This window comes from Rhinolophus ferrumequinum, chromosome 15 (assembly GCF_004115265.2).
Source record: "Rhinolophus ferrumequinum isolate MPI-CBG mRhiFer1 chromosome 15, mRhiFer1_v1.p, whole genome shotgun sequence".
Classification (NCBI taxonomy): Eukaryota; Metazoa; Chordata; class Mammalia; order Chiroptera; family Rhinolophidae; genus Rhinolophus; species Rhinolophus ferrumequinum.
The window spans coordinates 21624477-21644923 of NC_046298.1; the positions used below are offsets into that span (position 1 = coordinate 21624477).

The 20447-nt window shown below is 42.0% G+C and overlaps 1 protein-coding gene across 1 annotated transcript in view; it reads left to right on the plus strand.

The window, feature by feature from the left end:
* Positions 1-20447, plus strand: part of HYDIN (HYDIN axonemal central pair apparatus protein) — a 299173-nt gene that overhangs the window by 274725 nt on the left and 4001 nt on the right. The window contains exons 76-83 of the mRNA XM_033128646.1: positions 2797-2966; positions 4963-5161; positions 7113-7271; positions 9959-10236; positions 11480-11699; positions 13363-13575; positions 14419-14582; positions 15432-15582. Coding sequence (XP_032984537.1) covers positions 2797-2966; positions 4963-5161; positions 7113-7271; positions 9959-10236; positions 11480-11699; positions 13363-13575; positions 14419-14582; positions 15432-15582 — 1554 coding nt within the window. The remainder of the gene's footprint in view (positions 1-2796; positions 2967-4962; positions 5162-7112; positions 7272-9958; positions 10237-11479; positions 11700-13362; positions 13576-14418; positions 14583-15431; positions 15583-20447) is intronic.

Genomic DNA, 20447 nt, shown 5'->3' on the forward strand with positions numbered 1-20447 from the left:
CCCTGTTTGCAGACACCATGATTTTATACATAGAAAATATTAAAGACTCCATTTAAAAAAATATGTTAGAGGTAATAAACTAATTCAGTGAAGTTGCAGGATACAAAATCAGCACACAAAAATTAGTTGCTCTTCTATACACTAACAATGAACTATCTGAAAAGGAAATTATGAAAACAATCCCATTTACAATAGCACTAAAATAAGAATAAAATAGGAATAAACTTAAGGTGATGAAAAACTTGTATATTGGAAACAACAAAATGTGGATGACAGAAATTAAAGACACAAATGGAAAGACATCCTGTGTTCACAGATTGGAAGACTTAATATTATTAAAAATGTCCATACTACTCATTTGATGCAATCCCGATCAAAATCCCAATAGCATTTTTTTACATATACGTATTAGAAAAAGCAATTCCACAACTCATATGGAACCACGAAAGACCACAAATAGCCAATACAATCCTAAGGAAGAAGAGCAAGACTAGAGGCATCACATTTCCTGATTTCAAAATATATTACAAATCTACAGTAATCAAAATAGTATAGTACTGGCATAAAAACAGATGTATAGATCAATGGAACAGAATAGGGAGACCAGAAATAAATCCATATATATAAGTCAACTGAGCTTTGACAAGGGTGCCAAGTATACACAATGGGGAAAAGATAGTCTTTTCAACAAATGGTGTCGGGAAAAGTGGACATCCCGACATCCACATGCAAAAGAATGAAATTGGACTCCTTTACAACCCATACACAAAAATCAACTCAAAATGGATTAAAGATTTAAACATAAGACCTGAAACTGCAAAATTCCTAGAAGAAAACATAGGGGGAAATCTTCGTGACATTGATCTTGGCAATAATTTCATGGATTTGACACCAAAAGCACAGGCAACAAAAACAAAAAAGTGGGACTACCTCAAACTAAAAAGCTTCTGCACAACAAAAGAAACAATTAAATGAAAAGATATTATCTTTATTGAAATCCTTAAGAAGTTGATTGACAGAGAAACGGGGTAAAACAGTTGAAACCCAAGCTGAGTTGCTGGCCATTCCATAATGTAGATGGAAATTAAATCATAATAGAGTAGGGATCAAATATATGGTGATGGAAGGAGAACTGACTCTGGGTGGTAAACACACAATGTGATATATAGATGATGTGTTATAGAATTGTACACCAGCAACCTATGTAACTTTACTAACAATTGTCGCCCCAATAAACTTAAAAAAAAATCATAACAGAGTCTAAAAATAAGACAAAACTGTAAAACTGCTAGCCTGGAACTCAGTGGCTGAGACGCAACCATCTTCCCTGAGAAATTCTAGGCATGTGGCCTCAAAAGAGGCCCGTCCCTTTTGAGACCTGTCTTTTTCAGAACTTTCATTTCTTACAGCAAAAAGAAACAACACGTCATAGACCTTTCTACTCTAATTGACAGAAAAGTTGAAGGTGATACATTTTAATCACTCAGAGAATCAGCCACAAAATGTAAAGATTTTTACATGTTTACAACATTATTGATTGTATTCCCCAAACTGTCTTTCATATCCTTATGGCAATATTATAGTTACCAATTTGTTCTTTCTAATCCCCTCCCCTTCTTCCTCATCCTCACCCTCCTCTCATTCATATTATGTTTTTGAAGAGCAAATTAAGTTCATGTACCAATGGGCGTATATATTATCTTGTGGTTGAGAGTCCAGGTGATAACCCATACTCTGTTCTTACATTCTTTCACCCTTGGTATATTGACCGTTGACTTCATTCCTGTCATCTGCTGGTCACAAGATGACCCTCCCTCCTGCAGCTCTGTGTCTGCATTCCAGGGGTGAAATAAAGGGAAGGGCCTGAAGGCAAAAAACTTTCCCAGTAAGACTTTGACACTTTATTTAAAATGGGACACCTTCTGTTTACATCCTGATGACCAGAGCTATATCTGATGGCTACCCTTAGCTGCAAGGAACAATGGAAAATCATAGGGTTCTTGTCCTTTTCCACCTGACTCATTTCACTTAGCGTAATATGCTCATGTCGTCCATGTTGTCACGAATGGCAATATTTCATCCTTTTTATGGCTGAGTAATATTCCATTGTACATATGTACCACATCTTCTTTATCCAACCATCCATTGAAGGACACTTAGATACCACATGATTTCACTCATATGTGGGATATAAAACAAAAAGCAACAAATGAACAAACATACAAATGAACAAAAAAACAGACTCATAGATACAGACAACAGAATGGTGGTTACCAGAGTGGGGAGGTCCAAGAGGGTAAAGGAGGTCAAATACAAGGTGACAGAAGGAGACTAGACTTCAGATGGGGAGCACACAATAAAGTATACAGATGTATTATAAAGTTGGACGCCTGGAATTTATATAATGTTATTAACTAATGTTACCTCAATAGATTTAATTTAAAAAAATTTTTAATGGGAAATCAGGTATTTTCACCTAGGCACATTGACAACCAAGCAGAGTCCTGCTAATCAGAAAGCCTTAGGAATTGGATGTTTGGTAGTAACGGTCTCTCCCACAGCCATCTGCCTTCAAGCTGAATCATTGCTTGAAGGAGCAAAGCAAGAGCCCATGTAGGGTCTGATTGCAGAGTAGCCCAGCTTGCTTTCCTCAAATAAACTTCTAACCTATGAATCAGAATCTCTGCAGATGAAACCCTGGGACCTTGTATTTTCTCCCTCCCTCACCTGAGGACTTAAGGGCCCTTTTCTTCCACTTCTCCTAATCACACTCCAACTGCCATTCCCTCCCCACAGATCAGCCATGGGCCAACATTTACATGTAGCATCTCAGGCTGTGCCGTGAGCCCGGCCATCCATTTCTCCTTCACCAGTTACAACTTTGGGACCTGCTTCATGTACCAAGCTGGGATGCCCCCATATAAACAAACCCTGGTCATCACCAACAAGGAAGAAATGCCCGTAAGGTAAGCAGACTTCCCAGAGCTTCCAGATGGTTCTGTAGCTCCCTGTGGATCCTACAACCTTCACACAGATGAAGTCCAGCGGTGACAGAAAAAGAAGGATTATGGGAATGAGACAAACACAGATGGGCATGAATCCTGAGTCTCCTTTCCCCATCACTAATACTGATAGTTGGATAACCACAAGCTACTTTGCCAAAAATCCTTTTCTTAAAGTGAGCAGGGCAATGCCAAATGACCTGATGCGAGTATTGATGACTTCTATTTATTTTCCCCATGTAACAGATGTGGAAACCGAAGTTTGGAGAGTTAAAAAGTGAATTTCTCAGGCCTGTTACCTTACAGTAAATAGTAGATCAATAATGAGCCTAAGCCTTCTGATCCAAATCCATCCTCTCTGCACCATCTCCGTGTAGAATGTTCCAGTTCAGGTTTCTGGGCCCTATTACAGACCCAACAAGACAGAAGCTCCAGGGACCTGTGTTTATTTAAAGCTCTCTAGATTAGTACTATGCAATAGAACTTTCTTTGATGATGAAAATATTATGTATCTGCTCTGTTCAATATGGCAGCGTCTGAAATGTGGCTAGTGCAACTGAGGAACTGAATTTTTATTTTATTTTATTTTATTTTAATAAATTTTAATTTTAATTTAAACAACCACATGTGTCTAATGGCTACCATATTGGATAACACAAGTCTAAGTTCAAATCCCAGCTCTTTCCTAGCTATGTGACCTTGGGCAAATTTTTTAAACTCTCTGTACCTCTGTCTCCTTGCCTGAAGAGGGGGATAATAATAGTACCTCCCCTATAGGGCTATTAGGAGGATTAAATTAGTTCATCTAGAGCAGCGGTGTCCAAACTGCGGCCCCCGGGCCAACTTGGTCCGCAATCCATTGTTAATTGGCCCGCAGCAAATTCCAAAAATATATTTAGTTTACTTAAATAAACCAGGTGAGGCAATACGTACTTCACCTCGAGTGAGTGGCCCAGCTGTTTGTATATTTTACCGCATGTGGCCCTTGGTAAAAAACGTTGAAAAAAGTTTGGACACCCCTGATCTAGAGATAGTACTTAGAACAGTACCTGGAACATTGAAAATGCTCAATTACTATTATCTGCTGCTGTGGTGATGGTGGTGGTGATTATCCTGAATATATTACAAGAGTGTCATGTAATTTTAAGTACTAATTAAAAATCTTATCTACCTACACTCTTTATTGCATGATTTAATTTAATCTGAGCCTTGCTTTGCTTACGGCCTTCAGCTCCATTTATTGGCCTAGCTATACTGCTCTAAGTACTGTAAGGTGGACAAGGAGAAGTCGTAATAGAGAGCTCTAGGAGCCTCCTACCCACAGGGGAGTAGGGTGGACGTGATCTCTGCAGATCCTTTCTAGGTAAGCAACTAGTAAGACTAATAATAGCTCACCTTTATGCAATGTTTCCTCTGTGGACTGGTTAACAATTGCTTTAGTCACTTTATCTCATTTAATCCTCATAACAACCTCATTTCACAGATAAGGAAACCGAAACCCAAGTGGCCTCAGTAACTTTTCTAAGGTCACATGGCTAGCTAGTGCTAGAACCAGGATCCAAACTCCTGTCTATCTGACTCTAGCCTCTCTGCACTGTGTTTGGCCACCCAATGACTTCGGGAAGCACTTCCTTCTTATGAGAGATACAAACCATGAACTGCATTATCAAGAAAATGAATGGATAGAGTGAGAAGAGTACTGGCCTAAAGGGTCATGGGACTTTGAGTTTGAGGCCTGGTTCTGCCAGGATGTCAGGGTGTGATTTAGGGTAAGTCACGACTATGCCCAGGAGAATGTGGGCTGGATTATTGCTGAGGTCCCTTTCAGCCCTTAAATTCTGTGACTCTGGGACAGCAGGGCAAGAGACCTAACGGGACCCAGCACAGAAAGGGGGACGGAATCAGGCCCTTTGGGTCAGGCTTCTCAGAGCTAACACGCCTTCCTTCTGATTTTCTCCAGCATAGATTGTTTGTACGCCAATACCAACTTCCTTGAGGTGAACTTCCGTGTTGATGTGATAAAGCCAGGCAAGACACTGGAGATTCCAATTACCTTTTACCCTCGAGAAAGCATCAATTATCGAGAACTCATCCCCTTTGAAATCAATGGGCTCTCACAACAAGTAGTTGAAATCAAAGGGAAAGGCACCGAAATGAAGGTAAGAGGAGTGCGGGAGATCCTTAGCCTGTCACCCTCCTACTTGCTGTTCCCAGTCATCTTGGCCCACCAGAGCCCACACACCCTTCCTCCCCTCTCCACATCTTCTGCCCCCACGCTGCTCTGTCAGAAGTCAGCCAATCCCACTGAGGGGTGAATTGTCAAATCAGACTCAAGTGAATCACAGCTCTTGCTCAATACTAAACTTCTTTACTATATCAAAGGATACAAGTAGTCCTCAGAGGCACTGGAGAAATATCCTTTTTCTTGGAAAATTTGAGATTAGCAGATGCAGGATCCCAAGCATGTCCTTGTTCTCCCACATTAGGGCATGTTTTGTTTTCAGGTTTAGGAGGCAAGATTTGTTTTAAGCAATGTATGCAAACATATGCTTCAGTTAGGGAACATCTTTTCTTAACACCAGTGATTACCGTGCTCCAGCCAGCCACAGGTCCCAGGATTCTATTTGATTGAGGGTAGTCCTTCTAACCAGGTATTCCTAATAGAAAGGGAATGGTCCAGTCCTGCTACAATCCCTTTCTCCCCAGTGTCTGGTAAATATTTAAGGTGTCTGTCTGGTGGGGGTATTTGCATTTAATGGAAGACTGAAGACCTCCCAAGATTCTCAGGAATGCATGGGACATCTCAGCCACTAAGAGAAAAAGGGAGGGGTGTGTTCCTGGCAGCCTTCCTACCAAGCCAGGGAGCCACAGGAAGATGCTATCGGTGTGTCTGTGCTTAAAAGCCAGTGACAGGTCTCCTCTGATGTCATTAATTCATTCATTTGTTCATTCTTTCATTCATTCACTCATTCAGCACCCATGTGTATTAGGTGCTTTGGGGAAATCCAGAGATAACTTAAACATGTTCTCTGACCTCCAGGAGCTCACAGGATGGTACTGGGGACTCTTGCTTTTATAGACAAAATGGAAACATGTGAGCCAGACATAAAAGTACTGGGTTTCCCTGAAAATAAGACCTAACTGGAAAATAAGCCCTAGCATGATTTTTCAGGATGACGTCCCCTGAACATAAGCCATAATGTGTCTTTTGGAGCAAAAATTAACATAAGACCTGGTCTTATTTTCGGGAAACACAGTAGTTGGAGGGAGAGGGTGCAGGTGAGTGATGGATCGAATGACAGTGACCATGGGTGCCGCTCACTGTGGGTCATTGCCATCCTGGAGGACAAGGCTCAGCCTTATCCAGGCCAACATTTTATTCAGTGCTTTAGATGAGGATTTTGCAATGTGTCTACTTTTCCGTCTCTACCGCCACTATTCTAGTTCAGATCACCATCATCTCTCACTCCTCCAATCTTCCTTGCCCTCTTCCAGTCCGTCTCCACAGAGGAGTGAGTTGAGCCGTCTCACAAAATACACATTTGATTGCGTACTCCATGCTTCACTGGCTTCCCACTCCTCCCAGAAGAAAACCTGACCACCCCTCCAAACTTAATCTTCTCAAGTCTCCCGCTCGCCCTCAGCCACAGGCTTTCACTGGGCCACTCCCTTCAGCTCAGGGCCTTGCCACAGGTGTCTCCTCCGCAGGGATGTTCTTCAACCCCACCCCCACACACCCACCCTAACTCAAACTGACTGGCTCCTACCCTTCCTTCAGCTCTCAGTGTAAACATGCCCTCCTCGGGTTAGGAGGGGGAGCCTCACCAAACCCAGAATCTAGCTCAGCCCCCTGTAATATGCTCTCCAGGTACCCTGAGCTTTTCTTTCACATCTCTTAACCCTGTTGCAATTATGTAATTGTGAGATGAGTTGTTTAGTGGGCATTTTATGCACATACATGTTTATTAAGTGAGTGAATGGCCATCCATTGTGAAGAATGCGGAACACTGAAAGAGAGGGACCACCTACCTCACCAGGGTGGACGTGTCATATTTATTTTTCTCAATAACTAATGAACCCTCCCTCCCTGCTCTCTTTGTTGTCCCACAGATAGCAGTTCTAGATCCAGCCAACAGAATTGTGAAGTTAGGAGCTGTCCTGCCAGGACAGGTTGTGAAAAAAATGGTTTCCATCATAAACAACAGCCACGCGCAGCTCACATTTAACCAATCAGTCCTGTTCTCTAATCCAGAACTCCAGGAACCCAAGGTTGGTGCTCGGGGCTCCCAGGGGCCTCTTCATGGTCCCCAGTGATACTGATGACTGTGCTAGCAACACCAACAGCTCATGCTTCTCCGGCACCTGCCATGTGCCACTGCTGATCGTCGTCATAGAAACAGTGTCGTCATAGAAACAGTGCTTTTATTCTCATTTCACATATATGGAAACCAAGGCTTAGAGAGGCTACACACCTGTCTAAGGGCAACAGAGTGAAAGAGAAAGAGATGGGACTCAGTGGATCTAGAGTCTAATGAATATACATAGATCTTCATTGCAGAAAAGTTGAAAAATATGGAAAATCAGAAAGGAAAACATTTTGCCCATAATCTCATACCCAGAAATAATCACATTTTGGTGTCTATCCAGTGTTTTTCCTACACCTTTTTTTTTTTTTTACAAAAATAGACTTTTACAATGTTCATATTCTTTTGAAACCTGCTTTAATCATCTAGGAATATGTTATAAACATGTTCCATGACCTCCAATGTCTTATGTTCGTTTCTACCTTCTATCTCCACAATGCAGATAGACCAATTCTCTCTTTCTCTCGTTTCAGGTGTTTCTAATGTTTTATATTACAAACAACATTTTAATATCCATGTACCAAACCTTTACATCCATTCATGACTCTCTGCTTAAGACAGATTCCTACAGGTGGGCTGTTGGATCGAAAGGAAGAGTATGTTTCAATGCACGTTGCCAATCTGGCCCCCGAAAGGCTGTCTCCCCTTACGCTGCCATCAGCTGTGTGAAAGAAGCATGTTGTTGCCAAATCCACATGCTTGAGTCCCCTGGATGGAGAAGCTACCAGTCCTGGCTGCCTGCTCCCCATCTTACAGTCATCCGCCTTTGGATGGCCCTTTGAAAATGAACCAAGTGTATTTCATTTCAAGGGTGAACTTATCCATCCCTTCATTCAATTCATTCTTACACTTACTAGTAAATATGTGTTAGGTCCTGGAAATACAAAGGTGTGTCTTAGTCAGCTTGGGCTGCCATAACAAAATGCCAGAGACTGGGTGGCTTAAAGAGCAGACATTTATTTTCTCACATTTCTGGAAGCTGGAGCTCTGAGATCAGAGTGCCAGCAAGGTCAGTTTCTGGTGAGGGCTGTCCTCCTAGCTTTAGACGGCCACCTTCTCAGTGTGCGCTCACACAGCAGAGAGCAAGCAAGATTGAGCTTCGTATAAGGCTGCTAGTCTCATCACGAGGGTCCCACTCTTTTTTTCTTTTAACTTTTTTTATTGGGGAACAGTATGTTTCTCCAGGGCCCATCAGCTCCAAGTCATTGTCCTTCAGTGTAGTTGTGGAGGGCACAGCTCAGCTCCAAGTCCAGTGGCCGTTTTCAGTCTTTAGTTGCAGGGGGCGCAGCCCACCATCCCATGCAGGAATTGAACCGGTTGTTCAGAGCTCATGCTCTAACCAACTGAGCCATCTGGTTGCCCCAAGAGTCTCACGTTTATGACCTCCTCTAAACCTAATTACCTCCCAAAGAATCAGGAGGGGGCTGCTCAGAACAGTGCTGGGGTCCATGGAAGATCTCAGAGTGGTGAGAGATCTGTACTGAGTTTTGCAGGCTGAAGAGGCATCTTCCAGGCAGACAGGCTGGGGAGGGTATTTCTGGCAGGCAAAGCTGTATGGGCTGGAAAGGGTCAGTGCTTTTGGAAACGTAGGTGGGATTCAGTGTGGCAGGAGAGCTGTGGATCATCTGGGAATACTGACAACTTAGCTGTGAGAGGCCCGGCAAAGCATGAGGCCCGGTGGGTATCTCAGCCCAGGAGCCCACGTTGCCCATTTTGCCATCCAGAGTAAGAGTAGTATCCCTTTCCTCATTAACCCAAATTGGAGTCCTTGGTTCCAGTGGTCAGGGCTCCTAACAGTTTGGCCGTACACGTTCTGCTTATTCGAGTGATCAGACTCAGGCTGCCAGAGTAACCTGTGCTGATACCATCCCTCTGGGGTTGGTTTCCAGCATCACTGTGGTTGAGAAATCTCTAGGATCACTTTCCTGTGGCTCTTCTCAGCCCATATCTCACTTCCTGCTGCCTCAGTCCAACTGTTAATGACTGCTCAGCACTCTGTACCAAAGGGAACTCAAGGATGAAAACGGGTTTGCTGCCTTAAAGCTGATGTTGATTTGGTTTTTACCAGGACAAAGAGGGAAGAGATGACCATACAAATTCAAACAGCGATTTTCATATTTTAGAATACATGAGTCACTCAGGGCACTTTTGAAAATGCAGGTTCCAAGCTCCCCCAGGGACACTGAGCCACTTGGCCTGGGGCAGAGTCCAGAAATCTGCATTGTAACCAGCATACTGGAACGTGGGACACAGCAAGCCTGGGGAGCGCTCCTCAAAAACACTCCAGAGCACTGTTTTCTATTTCACCTTGCTATTTCCCCCACCAGAGAGCAGGTGTTATTTGCAAGGGGTTGGAAAAAGAGTTAACATTTATCGAATGCCTATAATGTGCCACACATTTTATATCAATGATCGGAATCCAAGTTACAGGATGTTTAAGTAACTTTTAAAAGATGACACAGCTGGTACGAGACGGCAGACGTGAGATTTGATCCCTAGGCTGTTACAGCCCCAGCATCACGACCTCCAGGAATGGAGGCCTCGGAAGCCCCCCTGCCCTCAGCCGTTGAGTCTCACTGTGATTTTGTCCAGGTCATCACCTTGATACCCTTCCAAAACATCACTCTGAAGCCCAAAGAAGCCCGTAAGCTGGAAGTCATCTTTGCCCCAAAGAAGCGTATCCCTCCTTTCTCCGAGGAAGTGTTCATGGAAAGCATGGGGCTCCTGCGCCCCCTCTTCATCCTCAGCGGCTGCTGTCAGGCCCTGGAGATCTCCCTGGACCAGGAGCATCTGGCCTTCGGGCCAGTCATATATCAGACGCAAGCCACACGTCGTATCCTCATGTTGAATACGGGCGACATGGGTGCAAGGTAGGCGCTGGAGCAGAGCGCTCAGGCCCGAGATCTGAGTTAGACATTTGTTTTACAAGTGTGGCCCCTTTTGGTTTCTTTCCCCTCCTTCCCATATCCTCCCTTCCCTCAAAATGTGACAGTGGTGGCCTCTCCAGGGTGATCACTGCTGCCTTGATTACTGAAGTTAATATACAGCATTTGCTCAGTGCCTGTTACATGCCCTTTACATGGCTCATCTCATTTAATCCCTATAACAATTCTTTGAGATGATATTATGATCCATTTTACAGATGAGGAAACTGAGGTATAAAGAGATTAAGTAACTTTTCCAAAATCCTGCATTTAGCAAGAACTTACAATGCGCAGATGCAATGCTGAGCATTCTTACATATAAGATCGCATTTGATTATCCTCAGATCTTTTAAGGTAGGTACTATATATGCATTTCACAGATGAAGTTGAGGCTCAATATGGTCAGGTGACCTGTCCAAGGTCGCACAGCCAGGAAGTGAGAAAGATGGGATTGGAACCCAGGTGTACCTATGCAGCTCTCCTTTCCAGGCTCTTCCCGCTTGCTAGCTGGTGTCCACTCCAGGCTCTACTTGGGCATACGACCATATCCTGCAGGCTGCACACCTGCAGGGAGCACCTTCACGCAGACTCAGTGTGAACGGTGCCCGAGGGTGTGGTGTGGCAGCCCTGGCACTGGAAGCACTGGTCTGCACCGTCCACTCTCCTGTCTCCTGCCTGGCCAAGTGCCAGACCACAGAGAGCTGACCACACAGGGCCATCGTAGCCCAGTGCCACCAAGAGCAAGTGCAACTCTCATGTGAGGGGATGGTCTCCACCCTCCTGGATCTGGCCTGAGAGGCAGTGCAGGGAGTGGTGAAGGCCATGGTCTCAGGAGGGTTCTAGTCCTAGCTCAGCCACTTGCTAGCTGTGCGACCTTGGGTACACACGTGTAAGCACATTTGTGTACTCCGATGTGTCACTGCGGGCAATAAGATAAGATGCAGCCACTTCCCACCCTGCTCAGCTCTGAGAGGGAGCCGAGGCAACATACCCAGGAGTGAGCTGATCCTTGCCCCTACCTGCCTCTGCTTTGTGTGACCATCTTTCTCCTCCCAGGTTCCATGGAGTTCATAAGAGTGGGTGAACCTCTAAGTTAAGAACCCAGGCAAAGTCTCGTTCTCAGCAGCATTGCGGACACCCCCAGGATGCTAGTAAACTATATTCCTTGTCTCCTTTTGTCTTGGAAAAGGTTTAAATGGGATGTCAGAAAATTTGAGCCTCATTTCTCCATCAGCCCGAAAGAAGGCTATATCACTGCAGGCATGGAGGTTTCTTTCGAAGTGACTTACCGTCCCACCGAGGTGGGCAAGGAGAGTCTCTACAAAAATTTGCTCTGCTTCATCCAGGGAGGCAGTCCTCTGAGCCTTACCCTCTCTGGAGTCTGTGTGGGACAACCTGCAGTAAAAGAGGTCAGTAAGTGCTGCCCACAGATGGGCCAGTGGCCAGAGTGGGCCTAGCACGCTCCACAAGTAAACTCAGCCAGCCTTCCAGAACATTTGGCTCTGTTCGAACAGTCCTCGGTGCCCCCATCAAACATTCAAACCTGGTCCCTCCCCCACAGGGCCTTTGCACATGCTATCCCCAGTGCTGGAATATTCATTTTCCCCTCTTAATTTAGTTAATTCCTGTTCATTCTTTAGCTCTCAACTCAAACATCACATTCTCAAGGAAACCTGCACTGACATCTCTGGCTAGATCAAGTACTATTGTAAGTTGTGAGTGGAGTATGAGCACTTTACTATGTTTTTTATTTTTTTAAAAATGATCTTGGCTTAACCCTCTGCCAGGTTTGTTCCTAGAAACCTAATGGTGCACTGTCAGCTGTGTTCCTGACAACATTAGTTATGGTAAAAATGACACGTGATCTCCATCTCTATAATTTTGTTATGTAAATGGAATCATAAAGTATGCTATGAACATGTATGTGCAAATCTTGGCATGAACCTCTGTTTTCATTTTCTTGGGTAAATACCTAGGAGCGGAATGGCTGGGTCATAGGGTAGGTATAAGAACCTACTCATTTCCAAAGTGGTTGTATCATTTTACATTCCCACCAGCAATGTCTGACATTTCTACTTGCATCACATCCTTACCAACACTTGATATAGTGTGTTGTTGTTTTTTAATTGCAGTCATTCTAAAAGGTATGCAGAGATATTTCATTGTGATTTTTTCTTTTTTTCCTTTTTTTTTCTTTTTTTGTGTGTATTTTCCTCCTTCATTGTGATTTTTAATTTGCATTTTCCTAATATATCGATGGCAGCTCTAATGAGTACCTAATGACTAATGCTGCTGAGAATCTTTTCAGGTACTTGTCATCCATATATATCCTTTGTTGAAGTGTCTGTTCAAATCTTCTATTTTTAATTGGGTCGTTTTGTTATTACTGAGTTTTGAGAGCTCTTTATATATTCAGGACACAAGTTTTACATTTAGATCTTCAATCTGCTTAGAGTTAATTTTTATAATGCAAAACATGGATCAAAATTCAATTTATTTATTTGTTTGTTTGTTTGTTTGTTTTTGTATGTGGATAGCCAATTGTTCTAGCACCATTTGTTGAAAAGATTATCCTTTCTCACTGAATGTCCTTTGCCTTGTGGTCAAAAATTAATTGATCATACATATGTGAGTCTATTGCTGAACTCGACTCATGTCCACTGATCTATGTGACTCTCTTTGCACCAATACCACATTGGTCCACATTACTATGTTCAATGGCCAGTTCTCATCCCTCATCTCACTTGACCTGTTGGTAGCATCTGACACCTTGAACAAGTACTTCCTCTTTTAAACAGTTCCTTCACATGGTTTCCAGGATACTACCCTCTCCTGATTCTCCTCCTACCTGATTATCTGCTCCTTCTCATCTCTTCTTCTGGTTCTTAACACTGAAGTATACCAGTCAGGAATTAGTCCTTAAATTCCTTCTCTTTTAGCAATACACTTACTACTTGATAATCTCACCCACTACACTGACAACTCCCAAATGTGTATCTCCAGCCTGAACCTTGCCTTGAACTCCAGATTTGTAAATTCCACTGCCTGTTTAAGGTGCTTGTTTTCTTCCAGGTGGTAAATTTCACCTGCCAGGTGCGCTCCAAGCACACACAGACCATCCTGCTTTCAAACCGCACCAACCAGACCTGGAATCTGCACCCCATCTTTGAGGGTGAGCACTGGGAGGGGCCCGAGTTCATCACTCTGGAGCCTCATCAGCAAAACAAGCCCTACGAGATTACATACAGGCCCCGTACCATGAACGTGGAGAACCGCAAGCATCAGGTAGGCTGAGCTCCCTTCCCCTTCATCGGTTTCCTGGCTCGGCTGGAGGGAGGAGTTGTATGAGAGACATTAGGAGACACTTTGGCAGCTCAGACAATGTTAGAACAAGAGGGGACCCCCAAAAACCATGTTGGAACAATGGGGGATCATGCAGATGATCAAGTCCAAAGCTTTCCTTTTTGTCCATATGTTTTCGTGTACAGGGTATTCTCTTGGAACCAGAGGCTCAGTTCTGAAACGAAGTCTTGGACTAAGCATCAAGCAATTACTATTTAACTTCATTGCAGAAATAACATCAGAGTGCCTGTCATAAAAATCAAAAAAGAAGCTATAATCTTCCACCTTATCTTCCAGTATCTTCACTGCCAATCCTTATTCAGATACAGCCTTGGCTGCCATCATAGCATACTTGATTTTTCATTCTGTTTATTTTCACTTTACATTATATCATGAGAATTTTTCTGTTTAACTAGGTACTCTTCGTGATAATCATTTTTAATATTTCATTGAATGAGAGTTCCATAATTTATTTAACATTCCCCAGTTGTTGAATGTTTATTTCCAAATTTTCATATTATAAATGGTTCTAATATATATGTGTATGTATATATGTAACTTTCTCCTCTAGAGGGATTTTTCTTCAATATGTTTCCTTAGGTACGATTCCTGGTTCAAATACATATGAACCTTTTTATAGCTCTTCAAACACATTACCAACCTGCTTTCCAGAAATGTTATGCTTATTTGCAGAGCCTCCAGGAATCCCGTATCACTACCATGCCTGAGAGATCCCTAATAAAGGTATCTCTGTGTCATTCTGATGGCATTTCTACCTCTCTTTAGGGCAGCCTGTTCTTCGCCCTCCCAGATGGGACTGGCTGGCTGTATGCACTACATGGGACTTCCGAGCTCCCCAAAGCTGTGGCCATTATCTCCCGCGAGGTGCCATGTAAGACACCTTACACTGAGCTCCTACCAATCAACAACTGGCTAAACAAGCCCCAGAGGTGAGGGAGTGGGGCAAGGGGGTAGAGTAGGGGAAACAGAGGGAGGACCTCCATTATCCAGCCTGGCCTTTCCCTGCCGGGTCAGGACATTTCCCTGGCGGACATTAAGTTCCCTGATGTGGCCCAGCACTGCCTAAACTCTAAGCTTCCAGAGAGTCTCCTTGGCAGTGCTATCTATGAATGGCTGATTACTTGTAAACCTCCTAAGACAGTGCCTGGCACAAAATAAGTGCTCAACAAATATTAGCTGTTATCGCTACTATCCTAACAATAATCATGGTTGTTACTATTGAGTGCTCTGTCTTATCACCTAAGCCACTGGCCAGAGAAGGATGTCCCTTGGATCTTGTACTTGCAGTGGGAGTAGAGTAGAATGCAAGGACTAGAGGAGCTTGAGGCCAACCAGCCTAGTCCTCTTCTGTTAGGAGCCAAAGGCGGGGAGGAGAAGGCCGCCTGCTCAGCAGTGTGGAGAAAGGCCCAGACCTAAGTTTGAATCCTAGTTCTGCCAATAACTAGTCATGTTACCTGAGCATGTTATCTTCCTTCCCTTGGCCATGTTTCCTCATTAGTAAAATGGAGATGATAATGATACAAGTGTGTACCTCATATCACTACTCGGGGTTCAAAGCCTATGACACATGCAAAGTACTGACTCAGTAGCTGGCACAGAATAGGTGGTCGGTAAATGGTCGTGGCTGTTATTGTTAGAGACAGAGTGAAGGCTACGTGAACCCTGGACCCACGTGGTTTCCATAAAATCAAGAGTAGAATAGCACCTTTCCTTCTCTCCTTTGGGCAAACGATGTAATTTTCTCTGTCCGCTCTTCCTGTGCTCCTGTGCGCCCCCAGATTCCGGGTCATTGTGGAAATGCTGAAACCAGAGAAGCAAGACCTAACTGTCACCTTAAAGGGCCTTGATTACATTGATGTATTGTCTGGCTCCAAGAAAGACTACAAGCTGAACTTCTTTTCCCACAAGGAAGGACTATACAGTGCAAAGGTATCCACACGTCTAAGGCGCTGCCCTGGAACCCTGGAGGTTTGACCTCAGGTTGACAATCCTGGTGTTAGGGAGGGAAGCTGTCCTCCAAGTCCTGGTGTTAGGGAGTGAAGCTGTCCTCCAAGTCCTGGTGTTAGGGAGGGAAGCTGTTCTCCAAATCCTGGTGTTAGGGAGGGAAGCTGTCCTGCACAGCCAGACTATCCTTATCCTGTTGGGCTGACCTGGCAAAGGCATTCAGAATTCCCCACCTCTTTAAGGTGAGACCAGACTGCAAGGACAGCCAGCCATCACGTAGAGCCATGCCAAGCCTCCAAAGCAACAGAATCCTGAAAATCCTTATGCAGTAGGTAACACTGGACCAGCAAATACCAGACGAAAATGATAACAAAATGTCCCATTTTCCGAATGTTTATACAGTGTCCAGCATTGTGCTGAGCACACAACACATGTAGCTAGTAAGGTCAGAGCCAGGATTCAACTCAGAGCCATCTACTCCAAGACACCGCAGGAACTAATGAGTTCAATAAGTACCTACTGAGCATATATACCAGATACTATGGGCTGGAAACACAGCGATGATCAAAACTAGACACAGCCCCTGTTCTCATGGAACACCCAGTCCAGTGACAGAGATGGACATTAGTCAAATAACTGCACTATGAATGTATAATTACAAAATGAGGTAAGTGCTTTGAAGGAAATGAGCATATATGAATCAGTAGCTCATAGGAAAAGTCAGAGCTGAAGATAATATATGGGAATTACCCATTTATCAATGTATTTAAAGCTATGATGGAGAATGGAATTGCCTAGGGAAAGATTTTAAAGTGAAAAAATAGAATCTAGAACACATTCCCCCCCCTCCAGAAGAGATACTGGCAAAATCCACGCTGCAGCATGTCATCTCCTCTCTGGCAATCCCTGAGGTAGGCTGCGCCACTCAGCTCACATTCACAAACAGGCTAATGGAGAACCTTAGAATCAAGGAGTTACAGACCATCTAAAGGGAAAAAGCCACCATAAAATAGAAATAACCAGCTCAACAAATAAGACTCCTGAGATAAAAGAGTTATTAAAGCAAACAGAAGAGGGCTTTCAGTGAATATTATAAATATCCTCAAGAGAATAAAGGAAGATAATCATACCCATGAAATAAGAAACAGGCTGTTGTGGAAGAGAATCCATCAGAGACCCTGGAAATGAAAACTAGAATATTTTGAATAAAAAACCATAGATGAAGCCTAAAGTGTAATGGATTCTGAGGAAGACATTACTAGTAAGTTAGGAGATAGAGCTGAGTAATAGCACCAGACTTTTTTAGCACATGAGCATGAAGAAATGTCAACAATGAAAGGAAATAATAACAAGTGTTGGCGAGGGCATGGATGATGTTGGATCCATTGCTGGTGGGAGTATAAATGTTACAGCTGCTTTGGAAAGCAGTCTGGCAGTTCTTCAAATGGTAAACATAGAGTTACCATATGTATGATTCACCAATTTCATTCCTAGGTATATACTCAAGATAAATGAAAACATATGTCCACACAAAAACCTGTACATAAATGTTCATGGTAACATTACTCGTAAGACCCAAAAAATGGAAACAACCCAAATGTGCATCAACTGATGAATAGATAAATACAATGGAAGATTATTTGGCAATACAAAGAAATGGAAATGAAATACTGATACCTGGATGAATCTTGAAAACATATGTGCTAAGTGAACAAAGCCAGTCACAAATGGCCACATGTGGTATAATTTCATTTACATGAAATGTCCAGAATAGGCAAGTCTAAAGAAATGAAAAATAGTGGTGCCTAGGGCTAGATAGGATGGCTTAGGAGGAAATAAGGAACAATTTTTAATACCCATGAATATGGTTTCTTTTTGGGGAGATGAAATGTTCTAAATCAAATAATTGAACTATAAATGTGTAGTTACAAAATGAGATAAGTGCCTTGTGAAAACACTAAAAGCCACTGAAATGTACACTTTAAATGGGTGAATTGTATGCAATGTGAATTGTATCTCAATAAAGCTGTTTTTAAAAGAAGAAAGAAAGTAAAGATGAGACATAAACTATAAATCAAGAAGTTCTAATATCCATCTCACAGGAGCTCCTGAAACAGAAAAACAAGATAATAGAAGGAAGAAAATACTCTACAAAATAATTGGATAAAAATTTCCAGGGCTATTGGAGGAAGACTGAGTCTTCTAATTGAAGGGCCCCACCAAGTTGCCAAACCAGTTGAATGAAAGAACACTCACATCTAAATACGTGAGAACAAAATTTCAGAAAACGGGGGTAAAAGAGAAAAGTCCTGAATGATTCTAGAGAAAATAAAAGGAAATAATAATCATAATAACATCTGATTTCTTGTGGAGAAATACAAAAAGAAATGAAGCAAGCTATTCAAACTATTTAAAATGATTTTCAGTCTAAAACTCTTTCTCCAGACAAAACTATTATAAGGGCAAAATAAAGACATTTTTAAACATGCAAGGACTCAAAGTAACCCAAATACACAATCCCTGACTGAAAGAAGTACTACAAAATTAAAATTTTTTAAATTAGCAAAATTTGAAAAATAATTAAATGAATCCAAGAGAATCTAAACTAAATTGATAGCCTGCTACCTCCATAGCTTAGTTGGTTAATGTGCCTGTCTCTTAAACTAAATTGATAGGTAATTTAAAATAATTGTTGGAAGGCAATCTGAAATATTTCAGATGACCTCAAGATAGGAAGTAACAAGGGGAGGAATAAAATAAGGCAATGAAAAAATTTTTCTCACTCAGTTGGAAGCAAATGGGGAAATAAGAGATATTTTCTCATAGAGAAGGATAGGGAGAGAATAGAGATATTCATAAACCACAGATGTGAACAGAAAGATATAAATAAAGATATGTATTAAAATGTAAGTATAAAGACTTGAGTAAAAAGGACAATGAACCCAGATCACAGAATCTCTTTACAGTAAAGGTATTAAAATCGACAATAACAACAAAAAAGGTTTTTTTAAATCAAAAACACTTTTGGTTAATGATGGAGTAGCTAGTCCTCCCAACATAAAAAAAAAAAAACCATAAAACTGGACAAAATATCCGAGGCAAGTCTTCTCAGTCATTGGACAACAGGCAACACAATACTGCAATTCATCAAACAGAAGGAAACTTATGAGTCCTCATGATTGCCCTGACTCTCTGCCTCGGGACAATTTCCTGACCACAGTACAGTAATCTAGAGTCTAAGCAAAGTACAGCAGTCCCAGTGAACTGAGAGACAGAAATCAGAGTTTGGTGTAGCTGAAACAGCTGGTCTCTATTAGGTAGATACAGCAGGATACGGAGTGGGTGGGAGAACAGAAGTCTACATGGGAGTTCCCGACAAAGTCCTTGGCTGAAGGTTGGACTGCATATGCATGGGAAGAGACTACATGAGATTTACCAGAGAGCAGCTGCTACGAGGTTGATAAATAAATAAAATATGGGCTTAATGAGTGGGCAGATAAAGAATCTCAGCAGAGAAATAAAAACTATGAACAAGAACCAAATGGATAGTCTATAACTGAAAAGTACAATAAAGTGAAATGAAAAATTCATTGGATGTGCTTAACAGCAGATTGGAGACGTGAGAAGATTCATTGAACTTGAAACAAATCAATAGAATGTTTCCAGCCTGAAGAACAGAGAGAAAAAAGATTGAAGAAAAACAACCAGAGCCTCAGGAACCTGTGAGAAAATATAAAATGGTCTAACATGTGAGAAATATGAGTCCCTGAAGAGAAGAAACTGAGAATGGGCAAAAAATTATTTGAAAAAAATAATTGCTAAAATTTCCCTGATTTGATTTAAAAGGGAAAAAAAAGTGATTTACAGATTCAAGAAACTTGGCAAAGCTCAAGCAGGAGAAATACAAAGAAAACCATGCCTGCACACCCCATAGTAAAACTGCTGAAAACCAAAGAGAAAGAGAAAAGCTTAAAACAACCAGGTTTTAAAAATCAATTACATAGCAGGGGGATGAGCAATTAGAATGACCGCTGACTTTTCTTCAGATATAATGGAAGCCGTCTGCAAAGTGCAGGAAGAAAAAGAAACTATCAACCTAGAGTTCTTTATCCACTGAAAATATCCTATTAAAACTGACAGTGAAATAGACATTTTCAGACAAAGGGCCATGAGAGAATTCATTACAAGCAGACTCACCTTAGAGACTGCATAGCATTATTACAGTGCTAATAGGTATTCTTCAGTCTGGAGGGAAACGATACTGGATGGAAACTTGGGTCTTCTGGAAGGAAAGAAGAGCACTAAAAATGGTAAATAAACAGGTAAATATTAAACTCTATGTTTTTCTTCTTATAACTTTAAAAGACAAATGACAGTTTATAGCAATTAACCTTGTAAAGTGGATGTTCTTATGTACATAGAAATAAAAAGATATGTCAAAAGTACAGTTGGGGTAGAGAGGCCAATGAAATTATACGTTAGTAAGGTAATTACATTTGTGATGTGGGAAGTATGAGTAAGAAGCGTAAAGGGTCAGTTGTAAAGTGGAAAGTGACAAAACACTGACTCTAAATTTTGACAAGTTAAAACTTCATGTTGTCAGCTCTAGAGCAACCATTAAAAATCTGTTATTTAAAAATATAGCTAAAAAGCCAGTAGAGGAAATAAAATACATTCCAAAAGATTACATATTGATCCAACAGAAGGGAGGAAAGTCACAACAGAGGAAGGAGAAAAATGAGACAAATGGGAAAGAAATAGCTTGAGGGCAGACTTCAACCCAAGCATATAAATAATTATTTTTAAATGTAAAATACTAAACACTCCGATGAAAACGCAGAGGGTTCAGA